General features: G+C 43.7%; 1 protein-coding gene across 6 annotated transcripts in view; it reads right to left on the bottom strand.

Annotated features, from left to right (window-relative positions):
- add3a (adducin 3 (gamma) a) overlaps nt 1-25866 on the bottom strand; it is a 137330-nt gene that overhangs the window by 48980 nt on the left and 62484 nt on the right. For 3 of the 6 annotated variants that reach the window (XM_080760199.1, XM_080760194.1, XM_080760196.1), the window contains exons 1-2: nt 11019-11464; nt 1227-1471 (exon numbers count right to left, since the gene is read on the bottom strand). In XM_080760199.1, the coding sequence (XP_080616325.1) occupies nt 1227-1421 (195 nt within the window). In that variant the 5' untranslated portion in view covers nt 1422-1471; nt 11019-11464. Of the gene's footprint in view, nt 1-1226; nt 1472-11018; nt 11465-25866 lie in introns of those variants that run through there. The other 3 variants (XM_080760198.1, XM_080760197.1, XM_080760195.1) reach the window with 1 other exon arrangement.

Below are 25866 nucleotides of genomic sequence, written 5' to 3' on the forward strand. Positions count from 1 at the left end.
CAAATCTACTGTAAAACTCTGCGGGTTGAGAATTGCATTTCAAAGACATGGAAAAGACCATCACCGCATTAGAAACAGCCCGTTCACCATGTAACACTAAAGCTATTGGTAAAATAGACGTCATACGATCGGTTGCCTTTGATCAACATGAACTGAGACCAATAACAGCTACATTTCAAACATAATCGTCTCTGTCGGGTGGAAACCTCATATGTCTCAAATTGTTACTTTTCAGGATTCAAATTCTAAAGTAGCAAAAGCTTCGGATCAGCTTGCAGATGTGCTACTTTGATGTTTTTGCGTGGCGTTCGGCTGTAGTATGATCAAGTAGGTCGTTAATTGATTTTGACCTGAGATCAGATTCTAAAAATGTCTTCTACATCCTGACAGTTTTCTGGAAAAAAAAGCTATGTTTCTATGTCAGTCGTTCTTCAATTATTCAAAAATAGCAGACCTACAAGCTCGTAGCGCGCCACTCGGTGGCGCGCTATGAGCTTGTAGATCTGCTATTTTTCAATAGCTAAAGCATAACATAATGCTATAACACCAAAAGGGGTTCCCGCCAACAATGGGTTAATTCACGGAAACACAAAAGGTTACGGAGATGGGTTTCTGCCCAACAGCAACGATATAAGAAACACAATCCGGGCTCAACGCAGGAACTTATTTCTATTACCAAGAAAATATCTCCTGCTAGCCCATTGAGCTATTTGCTTCAGCAGAGCAGAGGACACTCAATCTGACCCAGGGTGTGGTACGCTGCGGTTATATTAGGGTTCACTTCTAGACCGCTGACATCCAGCCATGCCTCTCCGAACATTCTCTGCAGACCCACATGCACGCAAATTGTTAGAGCCAGACCTATTTTTCTCTTTTTTCTTATGTTAAATCTTCTACACGCTCTAAAGTTGAGAGCGTGTAGCTCGTTGCGAAGCGTTGTTTAGAGTCTAAATAACGCTTCGCAAAGAGCTTATGCATGTTTTGTCACACTGTGTTTCAATTGTATTTAGTGTTGTAAGTCAAATCAATACAAATGCTTCAAATTGATCAGAACTTTTTGCACTTTTTGACTAAAATCAGTGAAAACATCAGTAATTGGTGGTCTAGGATTCACCAAAGTCGAAAAATGAAATGAAAATCCGTCATTGTTTGGCTTCGGGCTCCAACATATATAGACTCATGCTAGTAGACATAACATGATCGCTTTCATCAGTTAATTTACTCACAGGGCTCTGTAGGATCTGTGTGACACGTTTCTTCTGCTCCAGGACGTTGAAGTCCTGCCGGAGGTCGGGCGACATGTTCCGGGACCGGATGTACTCCGGGTCGTTGACGTCCACGCGGTCAAAGTAGCGCTCCTTGGTGCCTCCGCTGGGCGGGGGAGGGGTGGTCACCACCTCCTGACTGCCGTCCACACTCATGCTGGGTCTACCGCGCTGTGCTTCCTCCTCGCTGGCGCTCCTCTTCTCACCTGTAGCAGGAGGAGGAACAGGGAAAGGTTAGGACAGGTTATATCGGTTTCCCCTGAAGACATGGGGGAAACAGTGTTCCTTTTATGACTGGGCATAAAACTAAATTGAGCACTTATTTCAATAACTTTTGACAACCTATGGCCCGTTTGAGGCGTGGGCGTTCAGAACGGGCCAACTGCTATACCGCCACGGCATGGCCACATCCTACTACCAGAATCAGAACAGGGTCGACGTGGTGTCGGTTGGATCTTAGCTTACCAGAACTCCACTTGCCTCCAAACTTGGCCCACACTATTCATAAGTACTCTGCCTTGGGTCTAAGGCTCATTATCCCGCCCTCAACGTCTGCACATATTGTACAGTTAATATGAAACGCATTATTCAGGCACATTCAGCCACCTCTTTTTCCCATTAGGACAACTAGTCTGCGCAACGTCATTAAACAGCAACACGCACCTATGGTAACATCCCTCTACACGCCACAGGTTTCTGCGTTACACCTTTTCTTCTTTTTTTTCATGGCGCTAGAGTGAGAGCTTCTAGTGCAGGGTTATTGAGAATAATAATAATAATAATAGTGCAGGGTTATTGAGAAGCGCTCATCCGATTCACTTCACGCTTTGAGGCTGATTGGATGAATGCTATTTGAGATATGCAAAAAGTCCGTCAGACGGTGAGACAGACAGACAGACAGACAGACAGACATAGAAGATAGATTACTATCACATTACATCTGTCACATAAAAAGTGTAGAAAAGTATGCTGGCGCCTGTCCAAACTATTCATGCAAAATTATACAATTTGTCTATCTCTTTGAGTTGACTGCAGATGGCAGCTGGGCAGCCATCAATCACCACAGTCATCCAGTTCAGATGAGTGCTGAGAGGGAGGGTGTGTATGTGTGTTCCATGCAGTCTAGTGCCAACAGAACCACATACATATGCTCAATTTGCACATTTTCTCAGTTACAAGATGGTTAGAATGCGCACATGTGCACGCACGCACACCACATGCACGCGTGCACACACACACACACACACACACACACACACACACACACACACACACACACACACACACACACACACACACACACACACACACACACACACACACACACACACACACACACACACACACACACACACACACACACACACACACACACACACACACACACACACACACACACACACACACACACACACACACAAAATAAAGCCACACCGGCAGGTTCATGATCTCCTGATGAAGCATTCAGCTCTGCCTACAAATCACCTGCAAAGATACGAGAAACTCGGAGCAGAGAAAGCAGAGAGCTTGTCTGTCACAGTCGTAGCAAAGCATTTTTGTTGTTAGGCCAAGGATAGAAGAGACCAATAAAGTTATGAAGGAAAAAACCTGCAGTCCTGCACTTGCCAGCGTTGTTTGCAAGTAGTAGGATAAAGTGTTGAGAAGTGGTGGGGCTAATGGTATGGACTGGCCTATAACAGATGGTGGACATGGGAGAGAGACAGAGAGAGAAGACAAGAGAGGATGATACAGTCTCTGTTTGGGCTTTCCAGCGGTGACTGCTTTCATAACCCCGCTGACCGTGTGACAAGAAGTTTAAGGTTACTGTGGCAGGAGGGAGCATATCTGGTTTCTTTCTTTGATTCTCTGTTCCTTTCTTACTATTTCTTACTATCCACTTCTGTGGGCGAGCTGGTTGGGCTTTGCCGTTGCAATGCTAAGCTGCTCATTCAGGTCAAATGCCACTTAAAAAAAGATGGTTGGGATTAGGAGACTGAAACACACAACTTTGTGGATTGGATTGGGGAGCCTAGCCATAGATACTATTATATTATGCATGAGCCATTAGGTCCCTTGCTAGGCTGCAACAGCTGCAGCTAGTAGGCAATACTGTTAGCAGTCTTATTGAAACGGCTTGTAAGACCCATACAGAGTGGCACTGGAAACTGTATCTCAAGCAACAGTGCTGTTTAAATCTGAAAGTGCACTGAATACAGGATTATCCAGATTTACATGAAAGATTTAGTTCCTTCCGTGATTGACTAGAGGTGTATATCTATCCCATCTGTGCAAACTATATACAAATTAGGCTCGCGTGGGCTATTACACTTGAAAAGTGAAAGCTCCCGGAAGCCACATCCAATTGACTCCATACATGTTGGGCTTTGAAATGAAAACCCGATTTAGAAAATCTATGAAAACCAGGGCATACTTTCCCAATGTCCAGCTACTCTTGTCTTGAGCAAGGCACTTAACAGCCACCTGATCTAAAACACTGTTTCCTAAATAGTGTGGATACATGTTGTGGGTACTTTTAGTTTTTTTATTGTTATTTCAAAAGATTTTCAAAACATGTTCAACAATTCACAATTTTTCATGAATAAAAAAAACCCCATTTCAAGCATTTTTGAAAAGAATCTCATAAATAATACCTTAAATTCGGGGGGGGGGGGGGAAATACATTAAGAGGTTTAGCATCGCGAAACCTTGCGAGCTCAATCTGCTGGAGAGACACCAAATGTATCTTTTGGGTCTTGAGCTAAAACGTTTGGGTCCCACTGATCTAAAAGAGCTACTTAGAGGGCCAACGTGTCTGGCTGCACTAGATGGCTCAGAAGAAAAGAATCCTGCACACCATCTTGTTCACTCACAGCACATATATACACGTAATGGGAATCAATGTTTTGTTCCGGAGACCGTCATCAGGTTGTCTTGATCAGATAACCGGATGTGAAACGATTCCCATGACATAGTTTTTGTGTAAGTGAGCAAAGACAGTCGGCGGGAATCCTTCCTGCTACGGCGGTCGGCCCTCGGTCTCCTCCGTCACACCAGTGACTTTCACTCCTTCATAATAATATATGATGTCTATCTGAATGCAGTGTGTGGAAAAACAGCATTCATGCTTAACCCATTCTGACCCGAGATCAGATTCATACGAGGTTTCCACTGGACACACACTGGTCTGATTAACCCATTCTGACCTCATGAGATCAGATTCTAAAAATGTCAGTCGTTCTTCGACTTTTCAAAAATAGCAGACCTACAAGCTCGTAGCGCGCCACTCGGTGGCGCGCTATGAGCTTGTAGATCTGCTATTTTTCAATAGCTAAAGCATAACATGATGCTAACACCAAAATGGGTTCCCGTTCAGAATGGGTTAGAAAATACTCTTCACAAGAATTGAATATTCTACCAATGCATGATCGATTTAATAATAAAGTATACGATTTAAAAAAATAATATTAAGTAATTATAATTTAAATCAACCAATCGATTAAACCACTATTTTATACTTCATCGCATGGCGGTGTCCTACAAAGATGATGAAGATGGCCAATCTACAACATTATAGATAAATTGTAGATCAGATGTGCAGGAACTGACAATGTACAAAATAGTTATGTTGCTCATGCCCCCTTCAAGCCAAAGCCTGGTGACCAATAGGACGGTCCCTCTGAACCCGAGATGGAAGGAGAAGACAATCCTACAATCTATATGTTCTCTTAAATCACTAGATCCATACAGGAATACTCTATTTATCTCTCTATGTATGGTGTCCCTGCTATAGCTGAGATTTACATGGAAACGCAATAAGCCCAAAGACTCTCTGTAAAGTGCAGACAGCTGGGTGGTGCTGCTGCATGTTACATAACCTGATATTGAATTCATGGCCCTGCCAGATCTGTTCTGCATACTGAGTGGGCCCTGCATAGTGCAGGCAAATGAACACTGACAAAGATATATAGATACAACATTCGCGTTAATGGGGCAGCTGATGCCAAATTTCATCACTATTTGTAGCCACTCATTTCAGGTATGTATTATGCAAGTCCTCAAAAGCCCTATAGTCAGCTCTGAGGTGATATAATGCATGAAAGCCTATCCTTTAGCAGCTGGGCTGTTTTTGGGCTCGGTGCCCTCCTCTACTCTCCTGCACCAAAGCAATAATGCACATGACTTTTATGGTGTGGCCGTAGGCCAAGCCATCCTCACAGTGGGGTCCGGAGACCGCCAGGGGTCCTTCAGATGGGTCCAGGGGGTCCCCATGCAAAATTAATCATGTCATTAAACTATTGTTTACACCAGCAAAAAGGTAGCCCAATGTAAGAATGTATTATTCAGATCATCATAGGTCTCACTCTCTCCACCGTTACCTACAGTGGCCAGGTGGTCACTGTATGAGGGTCCACGGTCTAATACATATCAATGTGGGGGTCCTAACATGACAAGTGTTGTCTTGCACTGTATGTGTACACTACAGTATGTCCACTCAACAGTAGACCAATCACAACTCATGCCGCTATACGTGCATGACAGTGCAGAACAGCAGCATCTCTGGCCATGAAAGCCTTAAGCCTTAAGTGAAGTGAAACTGACAACAGGCTATCAATCAATCACACACACCTTTTGTTGTGTGGAGAAAAATCCCTGTTGGAATCACAATGGTATTAATAAAGATGATCAGGTGGGAATGCAGGGTGTGACACAGAGTGTGTTGAATAAAGCTAACCACGTGACCACGAGGGTCCATATTCTGGTGAGAACATTCGGCTAAAACAACTGATCTACAAGCCCATGAAGGGTCATGTTGTCTATGTTCGCCAGAGAGAAAGGAACAGAAAATAACATAACTCCCCCCCCCACACAATTGTATAGACCCGTTGGGGACTGTGATCACAACTGTGATCTGGGACTGTGTATACAACAAGATGGATGATGGTTCAAAAGGTAAAGAAAAGGAGACACCGCTATGCTACACTTGATTAGTGTATTACGCATTAATGGCTGCCATTATTAATCAACCAAACTCTATGCAGATACACGATGACTCAGCAAGAGAGACTGTATCAAAGTGTGCTGGACAGGTAGAACAGTCGTGTCGGGATGAAACAGCTGCAGCATCTCCGAAATAAAAAGTTACAACACACGCACAGCTACACACGGCGCCCACACATTTAGAAAACACGCGTGACGCACACAGTGTTTATACACCGCAAGCCAGGCCTGCATTACGGCTCTTTCTCATGTCTCATGCCAAATGTGGAGTGACAAGATGACCCGACCACAGACAGACACTGTCGCACGCCCCAAACCGCTGCTCCTCCAGACCTCCAGTCCTCCAGTCCCTGTTCACTCACATCAGCAAAACAGGGCCTTGGCACGTGCCATAATTTATCTCTAGTTAACCCATTCTGACCTGAGATCAGATTCGTAAGAGGTTTCCACTGGACACACACTGGTCTGATGAACCCATTCTGACCCGAGATCAGATTCTAAAAATGTCAGTCGCTCTTCGATTTTTCAAAAATAGCAGACCTACAAGCTCGTAGCGCACCACTCGGTGGCGCGCTATGAGCTTGTAGATCTGCTATTTTTCAATAGCTAAAGCATAACATGATGCTAATACCAAAAGGGGTTCCCGCCCAGAATGGGTTCAGAGGTTAATACAATAAACTATTACTATTACTGTCACTACAATGTCTGAGGAACAATAATGAACACATCTTTATGTACTGTACACAAGATGTAACAATAAAGAAATCTGGGCTTCAACCCTCTGCCAATTCTGTCTCTATCTATACTTCCAGGAAGATGTCTTCCACAGCTGTGTTTCCTCTCACACCCTGGGTCAGGTCCAGATGGATCCATTAGGGGCCAAAAGTCACAGTTCAACCCTAGGGCTGTATACGATTAATCTAAATACTTAATCAAAAATCACAATTTTAGGTTTTACAATTATGTAATCGTCGTGAGACTAATTTGAACGTCTTATTTGGTCAGCTGTTGCACTCTCCTCCTCATCGTTACACAAAGGGGAAACATCGGCAAAGATTGTAAACATTTTTCAAAAATAGCAGATTTACAAGCTCACAACACAAGCATTACGAACTTGTAGATTTCATTAGACACTTTTCAACCTATCTTTATTTAATTGGTCCTCACTAATTATCATGGTAAAATGGCAACAATTATTTCTACTCGGTCTGTATCTCATAGGGGGAAACCTGTCGGCCAGTGACATCATCGATGGGGAATCCAAGCTAAAAGAAACGGCGGCTTTTTATTTTTTTAAACCTTGTTTAAAAAAAGAAATCTGCCTAACGATGATGTCACATGTGGACGCCGGGTTTCTGAAGCTTTCCCGTTTTTCCTCCCGGGTATTTTTCTGAACTGCCCACAGCCCTCCCATGACACAGACAGAGTAGTAAAAAAATTGTGGTATTTGGTTGAAAAGTGGTGAAGCGGTCCTTTAAGTGATTAATAATCCTGTCAGTATACAACCCATTTGTCAACATCGGATACTCCAAGGAGCAGTTCTCATTCTCAAGTACTTGGCGGCAAACTACTTCTCCAGAGTAGGAGATGCCCAATGTACTCCACCAAAGGGAGTTCCTCTGACCCCCCTCCCCCCAAGTTCAAGTCACTCAAGGTTAAGAATGCATTCTACTACGCAGCCACAACACAGTGTAATGCTCTACCAACAGCCCTGACAAGTTATATAGTCCCTCTGAAAGTTTAAAAAATGACATAAAATCATCACTTACATCACCTACATTATTTTGGTAAGCTTTTCAGTGGCATCCTCCATGTGTCGTATCCCCTGCTTCTATGTTATATCATGAACTGCTTAAAAAAGTTTATTTTCTTTTGTATCGTCTGTTGTACTGTTGTTTTTGTCCAGTTGCTTGAGTGTCGAATGTTTAATGGAACCCAATGGAGACACGCCTTTTTTTTTTTTTTTGTGTCTCATACATTTGCCATCTTTTTCTAATATTTTTTATCCCACGATTTTGTAACCCATTTTTCACCCCTGTGTCAATCATCTAATGTGATCCTGGGCTCTACACACCCTCCACCAACCTAGTCCCCATATATGGGGGACAAGGGGAGAGCAACGGACTTGAACTCATGCTTCCTTCATGCTTGAGTGTCCAAGTTGCTCCTTTACACCTGACAGGGGGGAGTTTCCCTGGTTGGACGTATAGCGCGTGGAAGGAACACGTTATTCCAACCAGTTCATTTGCCATCTTTTTAATGCTTCCAAGTCGGCCAGGACACCCATGGCCCAGGAGCACTGGACCCATTCAAATGGCATTATAAAACTAAATGAGAGACGCCAGTCACCAGAGGCATTGTACTGCTGTAAATGTGTCAGTAAAATATTCAATAAATCAATCAATGTCATCATGATGCACAGCAATACCACCACATTCACCATTACGTACCATTAGCACTGTCAGTCATAAGCACAATGAGAAACAATGTTCAGCACTGCAATCAATGATGGTTCATCAATAAACATGAGTAATGCATTCAGCAAAAACTAATCAGGATAATATAAATCGCCCCTAGTTCACTTCAAACTCAATCAGGCACTGACTGACATTGTCTTTCAACACCAAATCAAATCCAAATGTCATGGACAAATATTCTTTAAGGAGTTAACATGCACCACAAGCACATTTTAAGAAGTCCGCCAAGACAGGAATATAAATAAATGACGCAGGACCAGCTGGCCATTTCACAAAGGTTAATGAAATAGAGCAGTAAATAGTAAACACAAGCGTAATTGATATAGACTCCAGTGATTTGTGCCGGCTAGACGGCTCAGCCTGTGTTTGCTGAAGAGCTGTAGAAACTGTGACCGCAGCCTGAGGCAAAGGTGACCACAACAACCTCTCACCCTGTGACCTATAGTGACCCTGGTTTGCTACCCCCCCCCCCCCCCCCACACACACACACACACACACACTGCACACACACACACACACACACACACACACACACATCTGTCTGATCTGTCCCTCCAGGCAAAAGGTGGCTGTCTCTCTGAATATTCATCACAAGTGTTTGCGGGGCGCTGCTGCTGTGAACCAGTTCTCAACACAACAACTCTTTGTTTACAAGGTGTCGCGTCAGACTAGCGTGCTAGTGGTTGCACAGCTAAAACACAAAGCGAAGCCGTTTCTCACAAACAAAGTAGTATTGACTAAATCAACTAAATGTGTCGCTATATTCGAGTTATCACTGTAAAGAGGTGAGCTTATGGACACCTCGACATCACAGCCGGGGCCGTGAATCCAACCTGATACCTTCCTTTTCCCAGGCCGCCTTTCCATTCAGCTATGGCTACCTCATACTAGTATAGGTTAACCACCATTTTCTATACTTTGCCGTACGACAGTGTTGCGTGGCCTAAATAGCTAATGCTAATGTTTGTGTGATACTTTCAGAACGTGAATGAAGCAGGCGGTACCAGTAACGGCATCCATGGGGCACACATGGTACCTGTACATCATTCGCGGCAATGTCAACAAGAAGGAGGCTACACATACACACCTGCACGTTCATGAAAGATTCACTCTCTCTTTCTGTCTGGCTCTCTCTGTCCCACGTCTTACACACCGTATGACACCTGACACACAAACACAAACACTCACTCACCCACACGTCCATTTCCCCGGCTCATAGTATCCCTATCATGCCTGGGGGACGCTTCAAAGCCTCGGCCTGTGTCCCTCTGCTAGTTGCCACTTCTAAAAATAGACAGGGCGCCTTTTTGGCTCATCTTTCGGACCCAACAGTAACAATACCAGGAAAGATTCTGTACATTGGCTAATTATATCCCCCCCCACACACACACACAAGCAAGCATACACACCCACACAAGGAGGCGTGTTCCCTGTCCAACAAGCAAGCCAGAGACAGGGAGTGAACAGTGAAACTTACAGTGAAACTAGAGAGCGCAGGCTGAAAGTGTAGCTTCAAAATATACTGTACCAGACAGAGGATTTACTGTGACATGTTATACTTTTACATTGATGTGTCGGTGTGTAAACAGCTGGTGGGTAGACGAGGTCTCCTGTCACTTCTCCCATTTAGATTCTCTGGCTAGCCTGCAGCACCAGAACTGTTATTATGACCGTTTAAAAAACGACAAAGCGGTTTTCGTCTAATCGGTACGACTGCACGTATTTGTGCTTTGGGTGGGGATATGAAGCTAACCTCTAATATAAAATGTTTAATTATTGGTCACATGCACTTTATAAGCACTGTTGTTGTTGTTGTTGTTGTTGTACAGGGCTAATGACTAAATCCCATGCATGCACCTCCTCTGTGGTCTACTCTGAGTACATAGAGCCAAGCCTTTGGCCCAGTCTGAGTCTGTGGACCAGCATGTGTTTGTGTGTGTAATATGTGAAAGTGTGTGTATGAGGTACGTGTGCCCAGGGACCCACACAAGGATGGAATTCCCCTACAATACAAGATGTTATTGGGATCATATCTCTGTCTCTGACACACAGATGCAACAATCAGGTATATGAATAAAGCAGGAAAATAATAGTGATCTCCCATTCAAAAAGAAGCTGGTCTTTGTATGTCAAGTGAAAACATGAAGGGGAGGAAAAGAAAAAAGATCACTTCCCTTCCAGCTGCCAAACCAACCACCCAACAAAAAATCTGATAACCAGCCGCAAATAACATAACAAGCATTCCCATATGCAATCAAATAATTGGAGACCAACCAACCTTGTAGTTCCTCGTCAGTCAGTGACAGAGCAGGCAGTAGCAGGCAGCAGAGTCAAAACACATGTCTCTCTCTCTCTCTCTCTCTCTCTCTGAGTCCCTCACTCAAATTCCGCCACAGTCGGTCAGTCTCCCATACAGAAACAGAAAGCCGGGAAGCGAGAGAGAAGGTGGCAAACGACTATGAAAGAGCCACACGACAATAAAGAAAACCAGTTGGTCCACTTCTCCCTTCAGCTCTGTGCGAATAGATTTGGACTTTGGAGAGTATATCCTCTTTGGTTCTGTGTAGCAGACTCACTGCCGGTAGAAAACAAGACCTTCTTTCTCCCCCGACTGTGTGTGTGTGCACTGCTCCTTGGCTGCCCCAGCCGATCACCACTGATAGATATCAACAGCTGTGAGTGTCTGTGTTCTCAGAAAACGTGGGCGTGTGTGTGTGTGTGTGTGTGTGTCACTGTGTGTGTGCGTGCCGTGTGTGTGTGTTTGTGAGGAAAAGGAGCTAAAGCGACCACGCGACATGGGTTTAATCCCGCCCCGCCCACTGGAAGTAAGCACACACACACACACACACACACACACACACACACACACACACACACACACACACACGGCTAGACCAATCAGAGCTCAGGCTCACACACACACACACACACACAGAGACTCACCAACACCCCTCCTCCTCCTCCTCCATATCCTACAGTCTCACTCTCTCTTTCATGTGCTTCCCTTCCACCGTTTTCAACTCTCTTCTTTTATCCCGCTCACTTTCTTTTTGTCTCTCTCCCACATTCCACACCTCTCTGCTCCCCCTCTCTTTCATTACATCCCCCCATTCACATCCCTCCCCCCGGGCCCCCCCTACCCCCAGGCGACTGTATTAAAGGTCAGGGTTTATATAATGGGCGGGGCGTGCTGTATAGTGCACTCACTGCACTCATGTACACAACACAGCAACGCAACGGGCAGCAGCGGCTCCGTCTAGAAAGATGTCCTCCTCAGTCCTGTGACTCCTGTCCACAATCTTTAATTAAATCAATTAAAAGATTCTGTTTATCTCACATACAGGTACACAAGAGTGCACATTCTTCGTTGGTGTCACTGTCATCCCCTCGACATTGTAGGGAAAAAAAGAAAAAGCTAATTAGGCGGTGTTTGGTGCAAAGACAGAGCAACCTAACAACCAAAACCAGAGAAGCAAGAGTCTAATAATAGAAATATTGTGTCACATCTTCTGGTGCCTGGCAGAGCTCCCATCAGCAGGTTCATACTTCATGCAGTCAGCCAGCGTACTGTCAACAACCACGTCACGAAAGATGCTGTTCGTCTGCGTCTTCCTGTAAGCATATTTAAATGTGGATCTCTTTACAAACATATCCGATAAAGTTCTGTCTGTCTATCAAAATGAGTATGTATCGCATGCGCAATGCTTGCTTATGTGACAGTTTTCCGTTATACGACTATTATTATATTATATTGGCTTTACCGTTGCATGATTGTGTTCGACTAGACGAGACGTACACGACTACATGGCAGGTTTCTATATACCGTACACAAATAATAAATACACTACACCACACAGGAGGGTCACAAACACAACCATGACAGCCTGACTCTTGCTGTGCCTCGTCTCTCAACTCTCACGGACACTTCAATCACGGCCAATAACTCTGGCTAATAAATCTGACAACAAACAAAACAACCAAGAATGACTCGCTGACAACAGTTGACCAACAATACAGAAGACAAATAAAAAGCATGCAAAAAAATACCACATCTGGGCAAACCCTGCATGACCAGAGAGATGAGATCAGTGATCACGCGCCATAGAGTTGAGAGCGGGTGAGCAAAACGATACATGTGGATAGAATGTATAGAATCGCATAACAAAGCTTTACATGTGTGTGTGTGTGTGACTGTGTGTGTGTGTGTGTGTCGCCTTAGGACCACTGTGTCGGTATGTGACACATGCCTTTTAGAGGCACGTAACACATGTAACACCTTTGGTTCAAAGGAAGTGGCCTCCATGATTGAGACATTGACGCGTCGTTAACACCTCAGTGAGAGGTGAACCTACAGCGGGCCAAAGGCTAAGGTCAAATGCGGGGAGGTTCACCTTCAACTTGATGATCACACCACAGGCTCACAGGTGTGAAGGAGTGGTATGGGTGAAACCCTTTATACCGTACAACCTTTCAATGTTTTGCAGTTACGTAAAGAATTGTCATAAGAATAGAGAAAGAAACAAAGGAACAGGACAACAATGAGGTATGTGTGCCACTGTGCCCCCCCATCCCCCTAAAAAGGGGGGGGGAGGCAGAATATCAGTATCTTGTGCAAGACTTGTGGGAGCCTTGAGGATAATATAGAATTACATTCTAATGTAATACTATTAAGTGAATGTCATTTTGTTTTTTTACCATTCACAAACAAAAAAATTGATGTGATGAGTAGGGACATGACAATAGGAAACATATCACTATGGTACTTCATGAAAACCCATCTACATCCTAGTCTGAGTCAGTATGGGTTGTGTTTTGTTTGTGTGTGTGTGTGTGTGCGCGCGCATATGCGTGTGTTGCTGATAGCGGCATTACATTATGAGGAGTATTGTACATTTTAAATAATGTAATTGTAATGTAATAACATGTAACATCAGCTGTACAGTCACTAGCATTTAATCACATACACTAACGTGATTCCCATTTACTGCGAGGGAGCGTGCACATGCACACACACTTGTCTGTGCATGCACATACACAGTTGGTTGGTACCTTATCTTAATGGCACAGGATGGACTAGTGATCAGGTTAAATAGACAAATGCATGTGTGTGTGTGTGTGCGTGTGTGCACGCACGCATGCACGTGCACACACACACACACACACACACACACACACACACACACACACACACACACACACACACACACACACACACACACACACACACACACACACACACACACACACACACACACACACACACACACACACACACACACACACACACACACACACACACACACACACAGCCCCTAGCTAGCTACATCAAGGAGGCCATGTGTCTGTCTAAATTGCCATCACATGTAAATGTGTATATTATTGCCAGATGTCATGGCTTACCCATCACATGCATTGCACTGTACTCTTATGCAACATATAATGTTAAGATAGTGTGCTCCTCTCATGAAATGGCTTGTTTTTCATGCCTTCAAAGCTATATTACTATATAAAAAAATAGAACTATAGAACTCCACTGTACTGGTCTGGTTATAAATCCTCAGAATCATAACAGATTTCTCGACCTCACAAGTCACTCGGCTTGCACAGCACACGTGACAGGACACGTAACCCGACAGCTTTACCCCCGCATGCCACTCATTGAAGCCATCTGAGTAGCCATCATCTGGGTGAAGGCGTAAGAACAGCTCAGAGGCCTAACCCACTCCACATCTACAATACATTTAACTGCTCAGTCTCAATGTGTATTCAGGCTGCAAGGCAGTACGGTAGAATCTCTGCATGCACGGTTTTGCAATACAGTACCTTTTCTCATTTCTGCAGACAGCCTTCGTATCGGCATCTGCAGTGCAGAAAATCTACCCAGTAAGGAGTGGCAGAGAGAGGGAGACACAGAGAGAAGCAGGGGGGGGGGGGATCTCTCCTCATGGTGATTCAGACTGAGAGGTCAGTATATCACTCAGCACTTTCGTCCCCCTCCATCACAAACCCAAGCTGGCATTGCTAGGCCTGAGTCAGGGGAAAAATGCACCCAATGCCCCTCCACACACAATGCCCACTGCTCAAAGTGCTGAACAAGCCACAACTCTACTATAGAATCTTAACAGCGGTGGTGAGTATTTGTACTAATCCTAACTGTACTATGATTGTATAATACAACACACAACCATAATAGTGTTCTTAATTCAAGTTGTACCTATTGTCTCATTTATCGATTGCATACGGTAGGTCTAAATCCATATTGAAAGTTGATCTACATTGCAGAACTAAACAAGATGTAACCACTCAAACCCTATGCTTATTTGACCAGAGTCGACCAGGTCTCTATACTCGACCCTCTCCTGTTTTCGCTTTACACTAAATATCTTTGCAGAACAGACAAGGCAATCTACAAGCTCACAATGCATTAGCGAGCTTGCAGATCAAAATGTCACTGTATGTTCGCCCGTCCTGGTGGGGTTAAATTCACGACCACCCCGCCGGCGCTCTTTCAAACCCAATTCATGCCACAGTCGCCCCCTCACAGCATCGTTTCTAAGAAACCAGGCGTTAGTGTATCATTATGCTAAGTGTATCTCCTAAATGATAACTAATCACGCTCTTCTTTAAAACAATAACTTCTGTGATTGCTCATCCTCCTCTGTGCGCCTGTGTGACACAACTCAAGACTAAAAAGTCTAAACTAAAAAAACTAAACAGAAACATCTGAATGCGTGTTTTGTAATCTGTGGTCTCCAAGCAACTGTTTTTCAAAGCCTGGTGAATAATGACTCTTTTGCACACCACGCTGCAAGCGAGCCCATCCCTCTGTTTTAAGTGAGCCTCTTACTGACCTGACCCGTATGATAATACAGTCAGTTAACAAAAACACAGTACGGAGGAAGAGCTGGGCGCCCTGCTTCTGGGATCCATTTAGTGAAAGCCCTGCTATCAGCGTTCACTCAGTGTTTCCCATCAGACGCCAAGCTGTAACAGCAGCGGACGGAGTGGAGTATGTCAGCCGATACTAACCGTTCAGGAATGCAAACACTTGACCTCATCACTGGGACCGGTGTCCCTTTAGCAAGAACAACAAAATGGCCTCCTCGGGTGGTAGAGACGTCACAGGGGAATGTGACAGATGTGGTAATGCCTAAGATAATAAAAAACATTCTGGATTAAATGTTTTTAAGGCCACGCCACTGGAATAATAAAAAAAAGGTTCCACAGTTTTTTTGTTGTTTTGGAGTCGACCTCTCCCACATCAGATATGAGATAACAGCTTCAGTCTGAATGGTCTAGGGGCAAAACACCATTTTGATCTTGTGATTTCATCATGCACCATCCTGACCGTTCTTTATGAAATATAACGATAATGAACATAGAGAAGCAGCGTTCAGTTATTCTGAGAACTCCTAGAAAACAGCAGGTCTGCTACAACTATCAGTTGTTTTAAAACCCGGGCCGCCACCGGTCAGCCTGACAGCGCGCCGTGGGTTCGAATCCTGATCCCGACGACCTTTGCTCCGTGTCACTCCCCATCTCTCGCCCCATTTCCTGTCAGTCTATTGTCCGATCAATAAAGGCATAAAAAGCCCCAGAATAAATCTTAAAATTATAATAATTTAAAAAATATATATATAATAATAATAATAATACTATTGCGTTTTTTCGCCGCTTTTAGTTTTCAGTCAATTTTTTTTGATTATTCAGTTTCACTGTAATTTTAATCACTTACATTATCTTATCCTGTTTCATCCTAATTTAAAGGATTTTGGAACTGGTGTCGAAATGTGCTTTACAAATAAACTCGCCATGCCTTACAAAATTGGGTCAAGTTTATGTGGGGGCTGTGGATGGAAGGGCCTTCCAAATAAGTTCAAGGGTCAAGGTCTCTTTATCTAAGTATGTGAGAGTAACATTATTTTCTTCTGGCTCCTCGTAGTCGTAGCAATAGAAAATAAGTAATAATAATATTAAGAAACAAAGTAACAGCTCATGCAGGCATTTGCACTACTCTTGCTTATGTATACGCGGTATAGGCCTGCTTATAATTCACAAAGATTTAGGACACCAAAGTTGGCAATGGGATAGTCCAGTGGTTAGACACTAATAGACAGACAATTCTGTATAGCAGGAAGCCTGTACCAAATTCAAGTTCAGTCTACCACGAACACAATATTCCACCCACTGAATCCCGCGAATAAAAAAATTAAAGACAAAAATAGTCTTTAGGATAATGCTTTTTACAGCCTGGTTTTGCGGTGCCCTTGGTGTCTTGTCAACAGTCAGTTACCATGACAACAATGCATGCCATGCTATTACATAAACATGGCAACAAATTGAACCTCCATTGGCCTTAAAGGTTAACTTCTGTAAGTTCACCTTTAGGTATGTCGCCTACTGTTCAAACACAGAAATGTGCACTGCACACAGATTACGCACACCTAATTCTGTCACTCCCATGTATATTTGGTCGTTTTATTATTGTAGGGGTTGAACCATAAGTAGCCATTAATCCATGTTTGAGTTGTAAAGAGGTCTTTAGAGTGGTTCTAATGACTAACGAGCGTAGGTTCACTTCTACAGGGATCTGAACAAAGCTGTCAATGTTTGAGCAAATGGACTCATTATCTGAAAGAACACAAACACAAGCAGATGCATGCATGCATGCATGCACACACGACACGCAGTCGCGCACACGCACGCACACACACGCGCACGCACACACACACACACACACACACACACACCACCCATAAATCTGCACACAGACGTAGGCTATACATCCAGACAGACACAGTCATTACATTGCACTCAAGCATGACCAGGGTAGTCTGTCTCTGCCAGGTAGAGAGACAGCGGTGTAAACCTGAGGCTGTGGAGAGCGAGGCACCAAAGGAAAGTTTGTTCAGGAGCCATCATTACTGTTTCCCTTCCTCTGCTCAGAAGGATGAAATGAGCCTTGCGGCAAGTGCAGATGACCCACAACAAAGAGAAGTTATTACCCTAAGATACTAGAGTGAAATGTACTACTGCAGGTCAAGTTCAATGGTGTTTACACAGCTCTCCTGTACCTTGAAAAGAAAACCAAGTTTGGATTCAGGAAAATTTTAAAGATTTTATGGCTAGTTAGTTATTATAAAAGATAAAAGCCTGGCAACAGTTAATTCTGATTGACCCAGTTTTCAGGGTATAACTGCCTATAAGCAATAATAATTTGAATGACCTTTTTATTTTTTTGGTATTCAGACACATCTAGGGGCCGCAATCTGCATTCAAAGATTTTCCTAGAAGCTTTGTCATTGGTCGATTTGCCTGTCTGCTTCCTGATTGGTTAGTCACTGCGACCGGGTTTTTTTTCGACCAATGACAAAGCTTCTAGGAACATCTTTGAATGCAGATTGCGGCCCCTAGATGTGTCACAGAGACTACATTAATTTTGGGAGCGTTCTACCCATTGCTGGCTGTCTGAATACCAACAAAATAAAAAATAAAAAAGGTAATTAATATTTTGATATATTATTGCTTATAGCAGCTTTAAGTTAAAGATAATTTAGAACATAAATAATAATAAAAAACATGTTTTCAGGCTTGTTCCATTTGTAATTTTCAGAATGGGTCTGACATCATGTCCCTCAAAGGCACATCACACAGAGCTGTAGCCTATAGGATCACACCTCAAAGGCACATCACACAGAGCTGTAGCCTATAGGATCACAAGCTTTCACATCACACAGAGCTGTAGCCTATAGGATCACAAGCTTTCTATTAACAACCGACATGAACTATAGGGGTGTTAAAGACGCGATCATTTTGCAAGTAACCCAATGAAACGTCTCAGTTGGCACAGCTGAAGTGATGCCAGTCAGTGTTGAAAGTGGTAAGTGGACAAGACTATAAGTACAGTTAGAGGATGAACCAACGTCATTTTGGTGTGCTGCATATGGGAGCATTGTGGATTTAGCGTTACATTATGATGGTGAAAACCAACAGTGGTAGATAAAATGGCGACTGGTACAGTCAAGCACTGCAATACATTTAACTTACAGTACTAGCAACAATACTTCCATGATGACACATTTATGAAGAGATCACCTTACTATGTCCGTGAGAGGAGGAGAGAGTAGGTTAGGAAATACGTAGCATTTAAAACAGCATGCAGACAGGGCGAACTCCATTTTGTAACTATAGCATTTTGGGGTTTAGAGCGAAAGCAGGACTACGCAGCTGTGGAGGAAGGATGCAGGATTTCAGTATATGATGATTAACACAATATCATCCCTTCTTGCAGACACTTCAGCTACACAGTAATTATAACTTTATGAACAGACACGACTAGGAATTGGCAAAGAACTGTCCAATAATGTTCACACTCACGCTTACCACAGACAGATGGGCCTCATTAAAACACATACGCAGTGTACATGTGTGCTTGTCAATAGGTTTGAGCAACTATTCTCATGTCATCACAATAAAAATAGACACCTCCGTTATCCATTTTCAACATTTCTGAAAGAAAGACAAATCAATGAATTATATCAAAAGAAACATCTCGCCAAAGAATTCCCAGACGCTGTTGCGGAAGCTACTGTGTGTGTGATCGGTGGCATTATTATCAACAAGGCCTCTGATGAAGTCTCGGGGTTTACTCTTTTCTGATAGCTGCTGTACGTTGTTTGCATGGCGTCTCTTTGTGTAACTGAGCCCTGGGGCTGTTCTCAACAAAGCATTATATTATGCAGTCTGCACATTGCCGCAGCTCTGATAGCAATCAGAGCATTTTGACTACGTAGCATGCATATCAAATCTCTTCACTGCATGCAGAAAAGCACAGATACACAACTATCACACACACACACACACACACACACACACACACACACACACACACACTTTCCACACTGTTGGCAACAGGATGCCAAACACACCTCAGGTCAACACAACAAGTAGGACAAAAAAAGAAACAATACTATCACTTGAACTAGTTTCCATTGACCCTTCAGTCACAAACAGACAAAAAATTGGCAGAATGAACTGTCAGGCAAGTTGGAAATGTATGCCAAATCAAATGATCAAGCATATTCAAATCATATATGCTTTATATTACATTATGAAACATGAATCACTGAAAAACACAACATTAAAGTGGTGTTACCCAGCCAGCACACACACACTCACACAGCACCACTAACAACTGTTTCACTACAACATTCAGTGTGGAATGTTAGCAACCGGAACAACCGTGGCTTATCAAGATCTTGGCTTATTTAAATGTCAGGTCTGGCCATCTGCCCTCTACACTATACACGCAGCTTCCTGGTTATGTCACCCACATTATAGCTGATTATAATCACACCGACACAGACAAACATTATCTGTTGATGTCCTAAAGGCCACCAAGAGGGTACACTTTTTCTAATATGGTGTGACACATTGCTCGATTGCAACATTGACATAAAATCCATTGGCCTATACTTAATGTAATAGAGTGTTGTTTACATCATGTCTAGATATGTCACAACACGAGTCACGACTCACTAGTCATGAGCTTTATACGCGAAGGTCATATTGTCCTTGATCAAAGGGTGCCAGCACGCCATTATTCAATATTCATACATCTACACCAATGGTTCTCAAACCTTTTCATGTTAAGGACCCCTAAATTGACACTAATTATCCCGCGGACCCCCATTTGAAAAGACATGCCAGCTGACGCACCCCCCGCACCCCCCCGCCTCTAATTCTCGTTGCATTTGGCCGTAAGATGACACATTTGTTAATATGATTATGGCAAATAATCACAGAATGTCACTGCACTGAGAGACAGCAGCTGCTGTATACTCCCACAGCTGCACTATACATCTCCTTACAACAGTGGTTTACAGGATTGTGCCGTTTGTGCTAAATAACACCATAAAACCACCATTACCCTTTTCATGTCACGCACCACCTCAGGGGCGTTGGCGCACCACAAGAGGTGCACGCACCACAGTTTGGGATCTACACCAATGTAATTGAGATGCAGTCCTCCACATTACTTAGCTAATAAAACCATTTAGAAGAATGGTGAAAGTCCTACAAGAAATGTAACACAAAGAAACCAAACAAACCCTGTAGACGCACAGCCCAGCACACGGCACACACCCACACACACTCCCAGACGCTAATCACACTATAATTACGGCTGTTAATGACAGACCCATCGAGTCGGGGTTTAACAAACCCCTGTTGCTTCAACCACGCAAAACAAAAACAATCCCTTGCCGGTCCCATTTACTTTAAGTGCTACCGTATGGACTCACCACCGAACACTGAGGAAGGCCAGACATACCCGTGGTCATATAGCTGCTCCATGGCTTCCCATCACCACAAACGTTCATCATGAGAGAGATGAAAATGTTCTCAAATCTCCAACTGACATCGATTCTTCGTTGAAAAGGAGGGTGGTGACACACGCAGTCACAACAAGGTCAAGGGCCATTCTTGATCATCTTCAGCCTCAGACGGTCAGACCTGTCTGTGTCGGCATATTCATCGCAGAGGAGTGGCACGCCCAAATGCCTTGCTCAGTTGTACTAGTTGCCAGAGTGCTAAATGTGATTTTCCAAGTCATTTAGGGAATTCTAAATATTAATCATGCTGCCAGTTCCCACGACTGTAAGCGTTCTTAACCATGTGCATCCTTTAATACCCGTTCTGAATATATGAACACCAAATGATGTACAGTGTGGGTATTGTGATGTAATAGATCACATGACTGATAGGGATGGAATTGTTAACAGATGATCTTGGGAAGTTGGTTTGGGCACAAAGGTAGGCCAATGTAATTATGTAAGATGGACGGATGGATGGATGGATGGATGGATGGATGGAAGGATGGATGGATGGCACGGGATCTGTGTTCCCCCTCTGTCAAGTGGTGGATTATATTATTGATATGTTCTGATCCAACAGCTATAAAAGTACACAGTAATGTAACTTGGGATTTTAACCAAATCATCCAAATGGACCCGCTCATTACGAAACACAAACACCTTTAGGCTACTGGGAAAGTACGTGTGCATCACAGACTAGTGCATGTGTGGAGGACGGTCTGGTCGATGACGCACGGTGGAGGAGCGGGGCGGACAGTGTGGTAGCGAAACAGCACATGTGTTCACGTTAGTTCAACGTTGTGGCTGCTAAATCCTCCGTCTCGGGCGGATTGGGTGTCGAAAAACCCCTGTTTGTGTTTGTCTGGCAGTGGATGAGGAGGCGGGGATGCACACAGTACACGGTTTAAAGTAAAAAAATAATACTGTGTGTGTGTGTGTGTGTTTATTACATATACATATATATATATATATTTCTTAACTTAAAACCGTAATGGCGTGGTTTCGACATGCCACAAAGAAAGCCAGTGTAACAGAAAATGAAGATAACCCGTGGCTTGAATTTGCTTGTAAAGGCAACAGCTGTTGTGTATAACAGCCTTTAATAAATGAGACCCCTGGAGATGTTGTGCCTGCATCTCAAACCTCAGCTGATCGAGGCTCTGCAGTACAAGATAACACAGCTTTATTGTCCTGTAGTTTTCCACAGTTTGTGGTAGTGGTCGAAAATCACTGTGCGTTTGTGCGTGCGTGTGTGTGTGTGTGTGTGCGTGCATGTGCATGCATGTGTGTGCTTGCGTGCGTGCTTGCGTGTGTGCGACTGTGCGTGCGTGCGTATCAAGTAATTGTGTCAATTTCAAAAATCATGATTAACTGCAATAACATTTAACCCACTTTGGGCGGGAACCCCTTCAATAGCTAAAGCATCATGTCATGCTTTAGCTATTGAAAAATAGCAGATCTACAAGCTCGTGGCGCGCCACCGAGTGGCGCGCTACGAGCTTGTAGATCTGCTATTTTTAAGAACGGCTGACATAGAAACATAGCTTTTTCAGAAAACTGTCAGGATGTAGAAGACATCACATTTTTAGAATCTGATCTCAGGTCAAAATGGGGCATGAAAGCATCTGCTGATTTTGTTGTTTGTTATCGTGTACACATGAGGGTAAAGAAAATACAGAAGGGTAAAAAGAACATGGCGGACTGACCTTACATACTGTAGTACACTGTGATGTAAGCATGAATGTAGCTGCAGCTACTGACTTCTGTCAGTGCTTGTGCACGTTGGCACACCTAACACACCCATTATTTATTTTACTAGCTACAGCTGCGTTGCTCACATCACAGTGTAAAATAAGGACATCCTGCCCTGCCATGTTCTTCTGTACTCTTTAAACTGTAAAAGGAAAACAAAATTGGTTCCCAAACTGTGGTGTGTGCACCCTGCACTGTGATGCACGAGCGCCCAGGGGGTGCGTGACATGAAAAGGCTAATGGTGGTGCTATGGTGTTATTTTAAATATATGAACATATACGCCAATATAATATGGCAAACCCCTATAGGCCCAAGGGTTTCATGCAGGCAAAAATTCAATGCGATTACGGTATGTCAGCAGTTCATTTCCGATGCAAATGCCAGTGGGAGGAACTCTGACCTCATGAGGGTGACGCTCATGTCACCATGACTCAGCCATAACCATATAAGGAGTTCCTAAAGCAGCAGCTACGCTCAAATATGGAGTGTTGTGTGTTGTTGTGTATGTGTCGTCATGACATCAGGCGCAAACAAATAGCCAGCTCCATATATGGGCACAGACTTGACTGACAGACACAGATCTATGGGCAATTGGGCATATCAGCATGCTTGGACTTACTTCCTTGAACTAAAAGGTTTGGCATGTGATTAGTGCAGCAATTTGCAAGAATAGCCATGGACGACTGGAAGAATGAACATGAATTAAAAACCACTCAATTGCACCCATCTATTTTACTCCCATAGACATCATTCCAACTGTCTGTAGCATGCACTGCCTCAGTGTGTTTGAACGTACCCATTTCACAAAGACGGGTGTTTTTAGTGGAAAACCAAAATCACATGGCACATCCATAATTAGGGCTTTAATAAATAAATATGCCCTTTAACGCTTCGCGTCAGAGTCCATCTACCAGAAAACCTTTTGATATGTACCATTACATTTCCCTCAAGGAAAAGTAGGCAGGATTTCCTTACACTTGAATGTATTTTTACTATTAAAAAGACAAGGATACCAGTAGATTCATCCTGTTTGTGTGTTTTAAAACCTCTGCACATAATCCCAGATTGTAATCTGTTTAGTGTCAAGTGGTCCTTTGGTGATAACAGGGGAGTGGGAACCATTTGCAATAGCATGAAAATGCAGAAACAAACACCTGATGTGCAGAGAATAACAGGACATGGGGTCAATGTCCGGCCAATGTCAACTCATCTTCCTCATTTCAAAGCCAACACAAATGACCGATTGACACCAGCAGCCGACTCAAACATATCTCATTTCATGCTCATGCTGTACATGAAATCAACTTATTTAGTTACATTTTTCTCATTCTCAGATAAGGATGCACTTGTACTCTGTTGTCACTCAGCCATTGGCCCTTGTGACTAGCCTGTGGTCGGCCTGTAGGGGTTTCAGGGAGAGATCTGGTGTGGTGAGTATTTGGGAACTATACTCTCCATTACACAATCCAAGGAAACAGGCAAACTCAATATGTTGGGGTGTGTGTGTGTGTGTGTGTCTGGATGAGCTCATTCTGCATGGAGCAGAACTCATTCTCACACACACACACTCACAACCCACCCCTCCAGCACACACGCACACATGCTTATCGGTACACTACACACACTGCAGAGTGCAGACACACGTCCGAGTCACCCCCACACCACAGTTTCCATGGAAACCTCAAACAAACAGTCCCGTCATGCACGCTGTGACCCCTCCCTCCCGGGGCGGGCGGGGAGGGAACGGAGACAGCAGAACAACAGAGAGAGAGAGAGAGAGAGATTGAGACAGAGAGAGAGAGGGAGAGCAGCAGTGAGAGAGATCACAAGGGGATTCCAGAGCGGCATATGGTTCACTTTATACACGCTCCAGATTTCATTCATAGCGGAGACATTTAAAAAGATAACACACACACACACACACACACACACACACACACACACACACACACACACACACACACACACACACACACACACACACACACACACACACACACACACACACACACACACACACACACACACACACACACACACACACACACACACACACACACACACACACACACACACACACAACACTGGAACCCTGCTCCATATGCAAACGTTTAACTGCCGCCCATATATAGGTCCTAAACTGATTTGTGGCTCGACTGTGTTGAACCCTGTACCATGTCCATGACTGAAGCATGCGATCATGCTGTTCCACTACTAAACCCTTCTCAAATTGGGATGAACGTTTAAGCACAACATCAACCACTTCAACCCAAGCGTTCCTTTTCTGAGCATTGGTGAAAATAGCCGAGCTATAAGATCACAAAATGTAACTCCAAGCGTAAATAAATTCAATAAGGACGCTCTCTGTTGTCATTCACAGCTTTAGAGGTGAGCACTATCACTGCCCCCGACACTTGTCATTCTATTTTCAGCATGCAACAAGCAAACCACCTCCGTCCCCAAAGCCAAATTCCAATACCCAAAATCTCGGCCACTCGCTCACTCACACTCGATGACTCCAGCAGCATGGGCGTGTTATGGTGAAATTGGTGTCCTGCCGAAATATGTGACCATCTTGTGGACTTCACACAACTTTATACGTGGCCTAAATACAGCTAAATTTAACTCTGCTAATAACGAACTACAACGATTTACATTCAGACACTGTGATTACGTGATTGTACGATTGTCACATATTTCAGCAGGTCACCAATTTCACCGTAACACCACCATGCTGGAGTGACCGAGTGTGAGTGAAGGAGTGGCAGAGGAGATTTTGGGTATTGGAATTTGGCTCAACTCTCCACCTTGTCTCAATCGTTTAGTGTAGGAAGGAGGTTCATCTGCACTGCCACCGTTTACTGTTACTTTATTGTTACATCTTGTGTACAGGTACTGTATACAATAGTAAAACTTATTTTTGTTTCAGACAATGCAGCAGCATAGATAGAAGGTATAGAATAAAGTGTGCAAGAAAGAGCAAACAACGAGTAAAAAAA

This window comes from Protomyctophum bolini, assembly GCF_963924005.1.
Source record: "Protomyctophum bolini genome assembly, chromosome: 3".
Taxonomy (NCBI): domain Eukaryota; kingdom Metazoa; phylum Chordata; class Actinopteri; order Myctophiformes; family Myctophidae; genus Protomyctophum; species Protomyctophum bolini.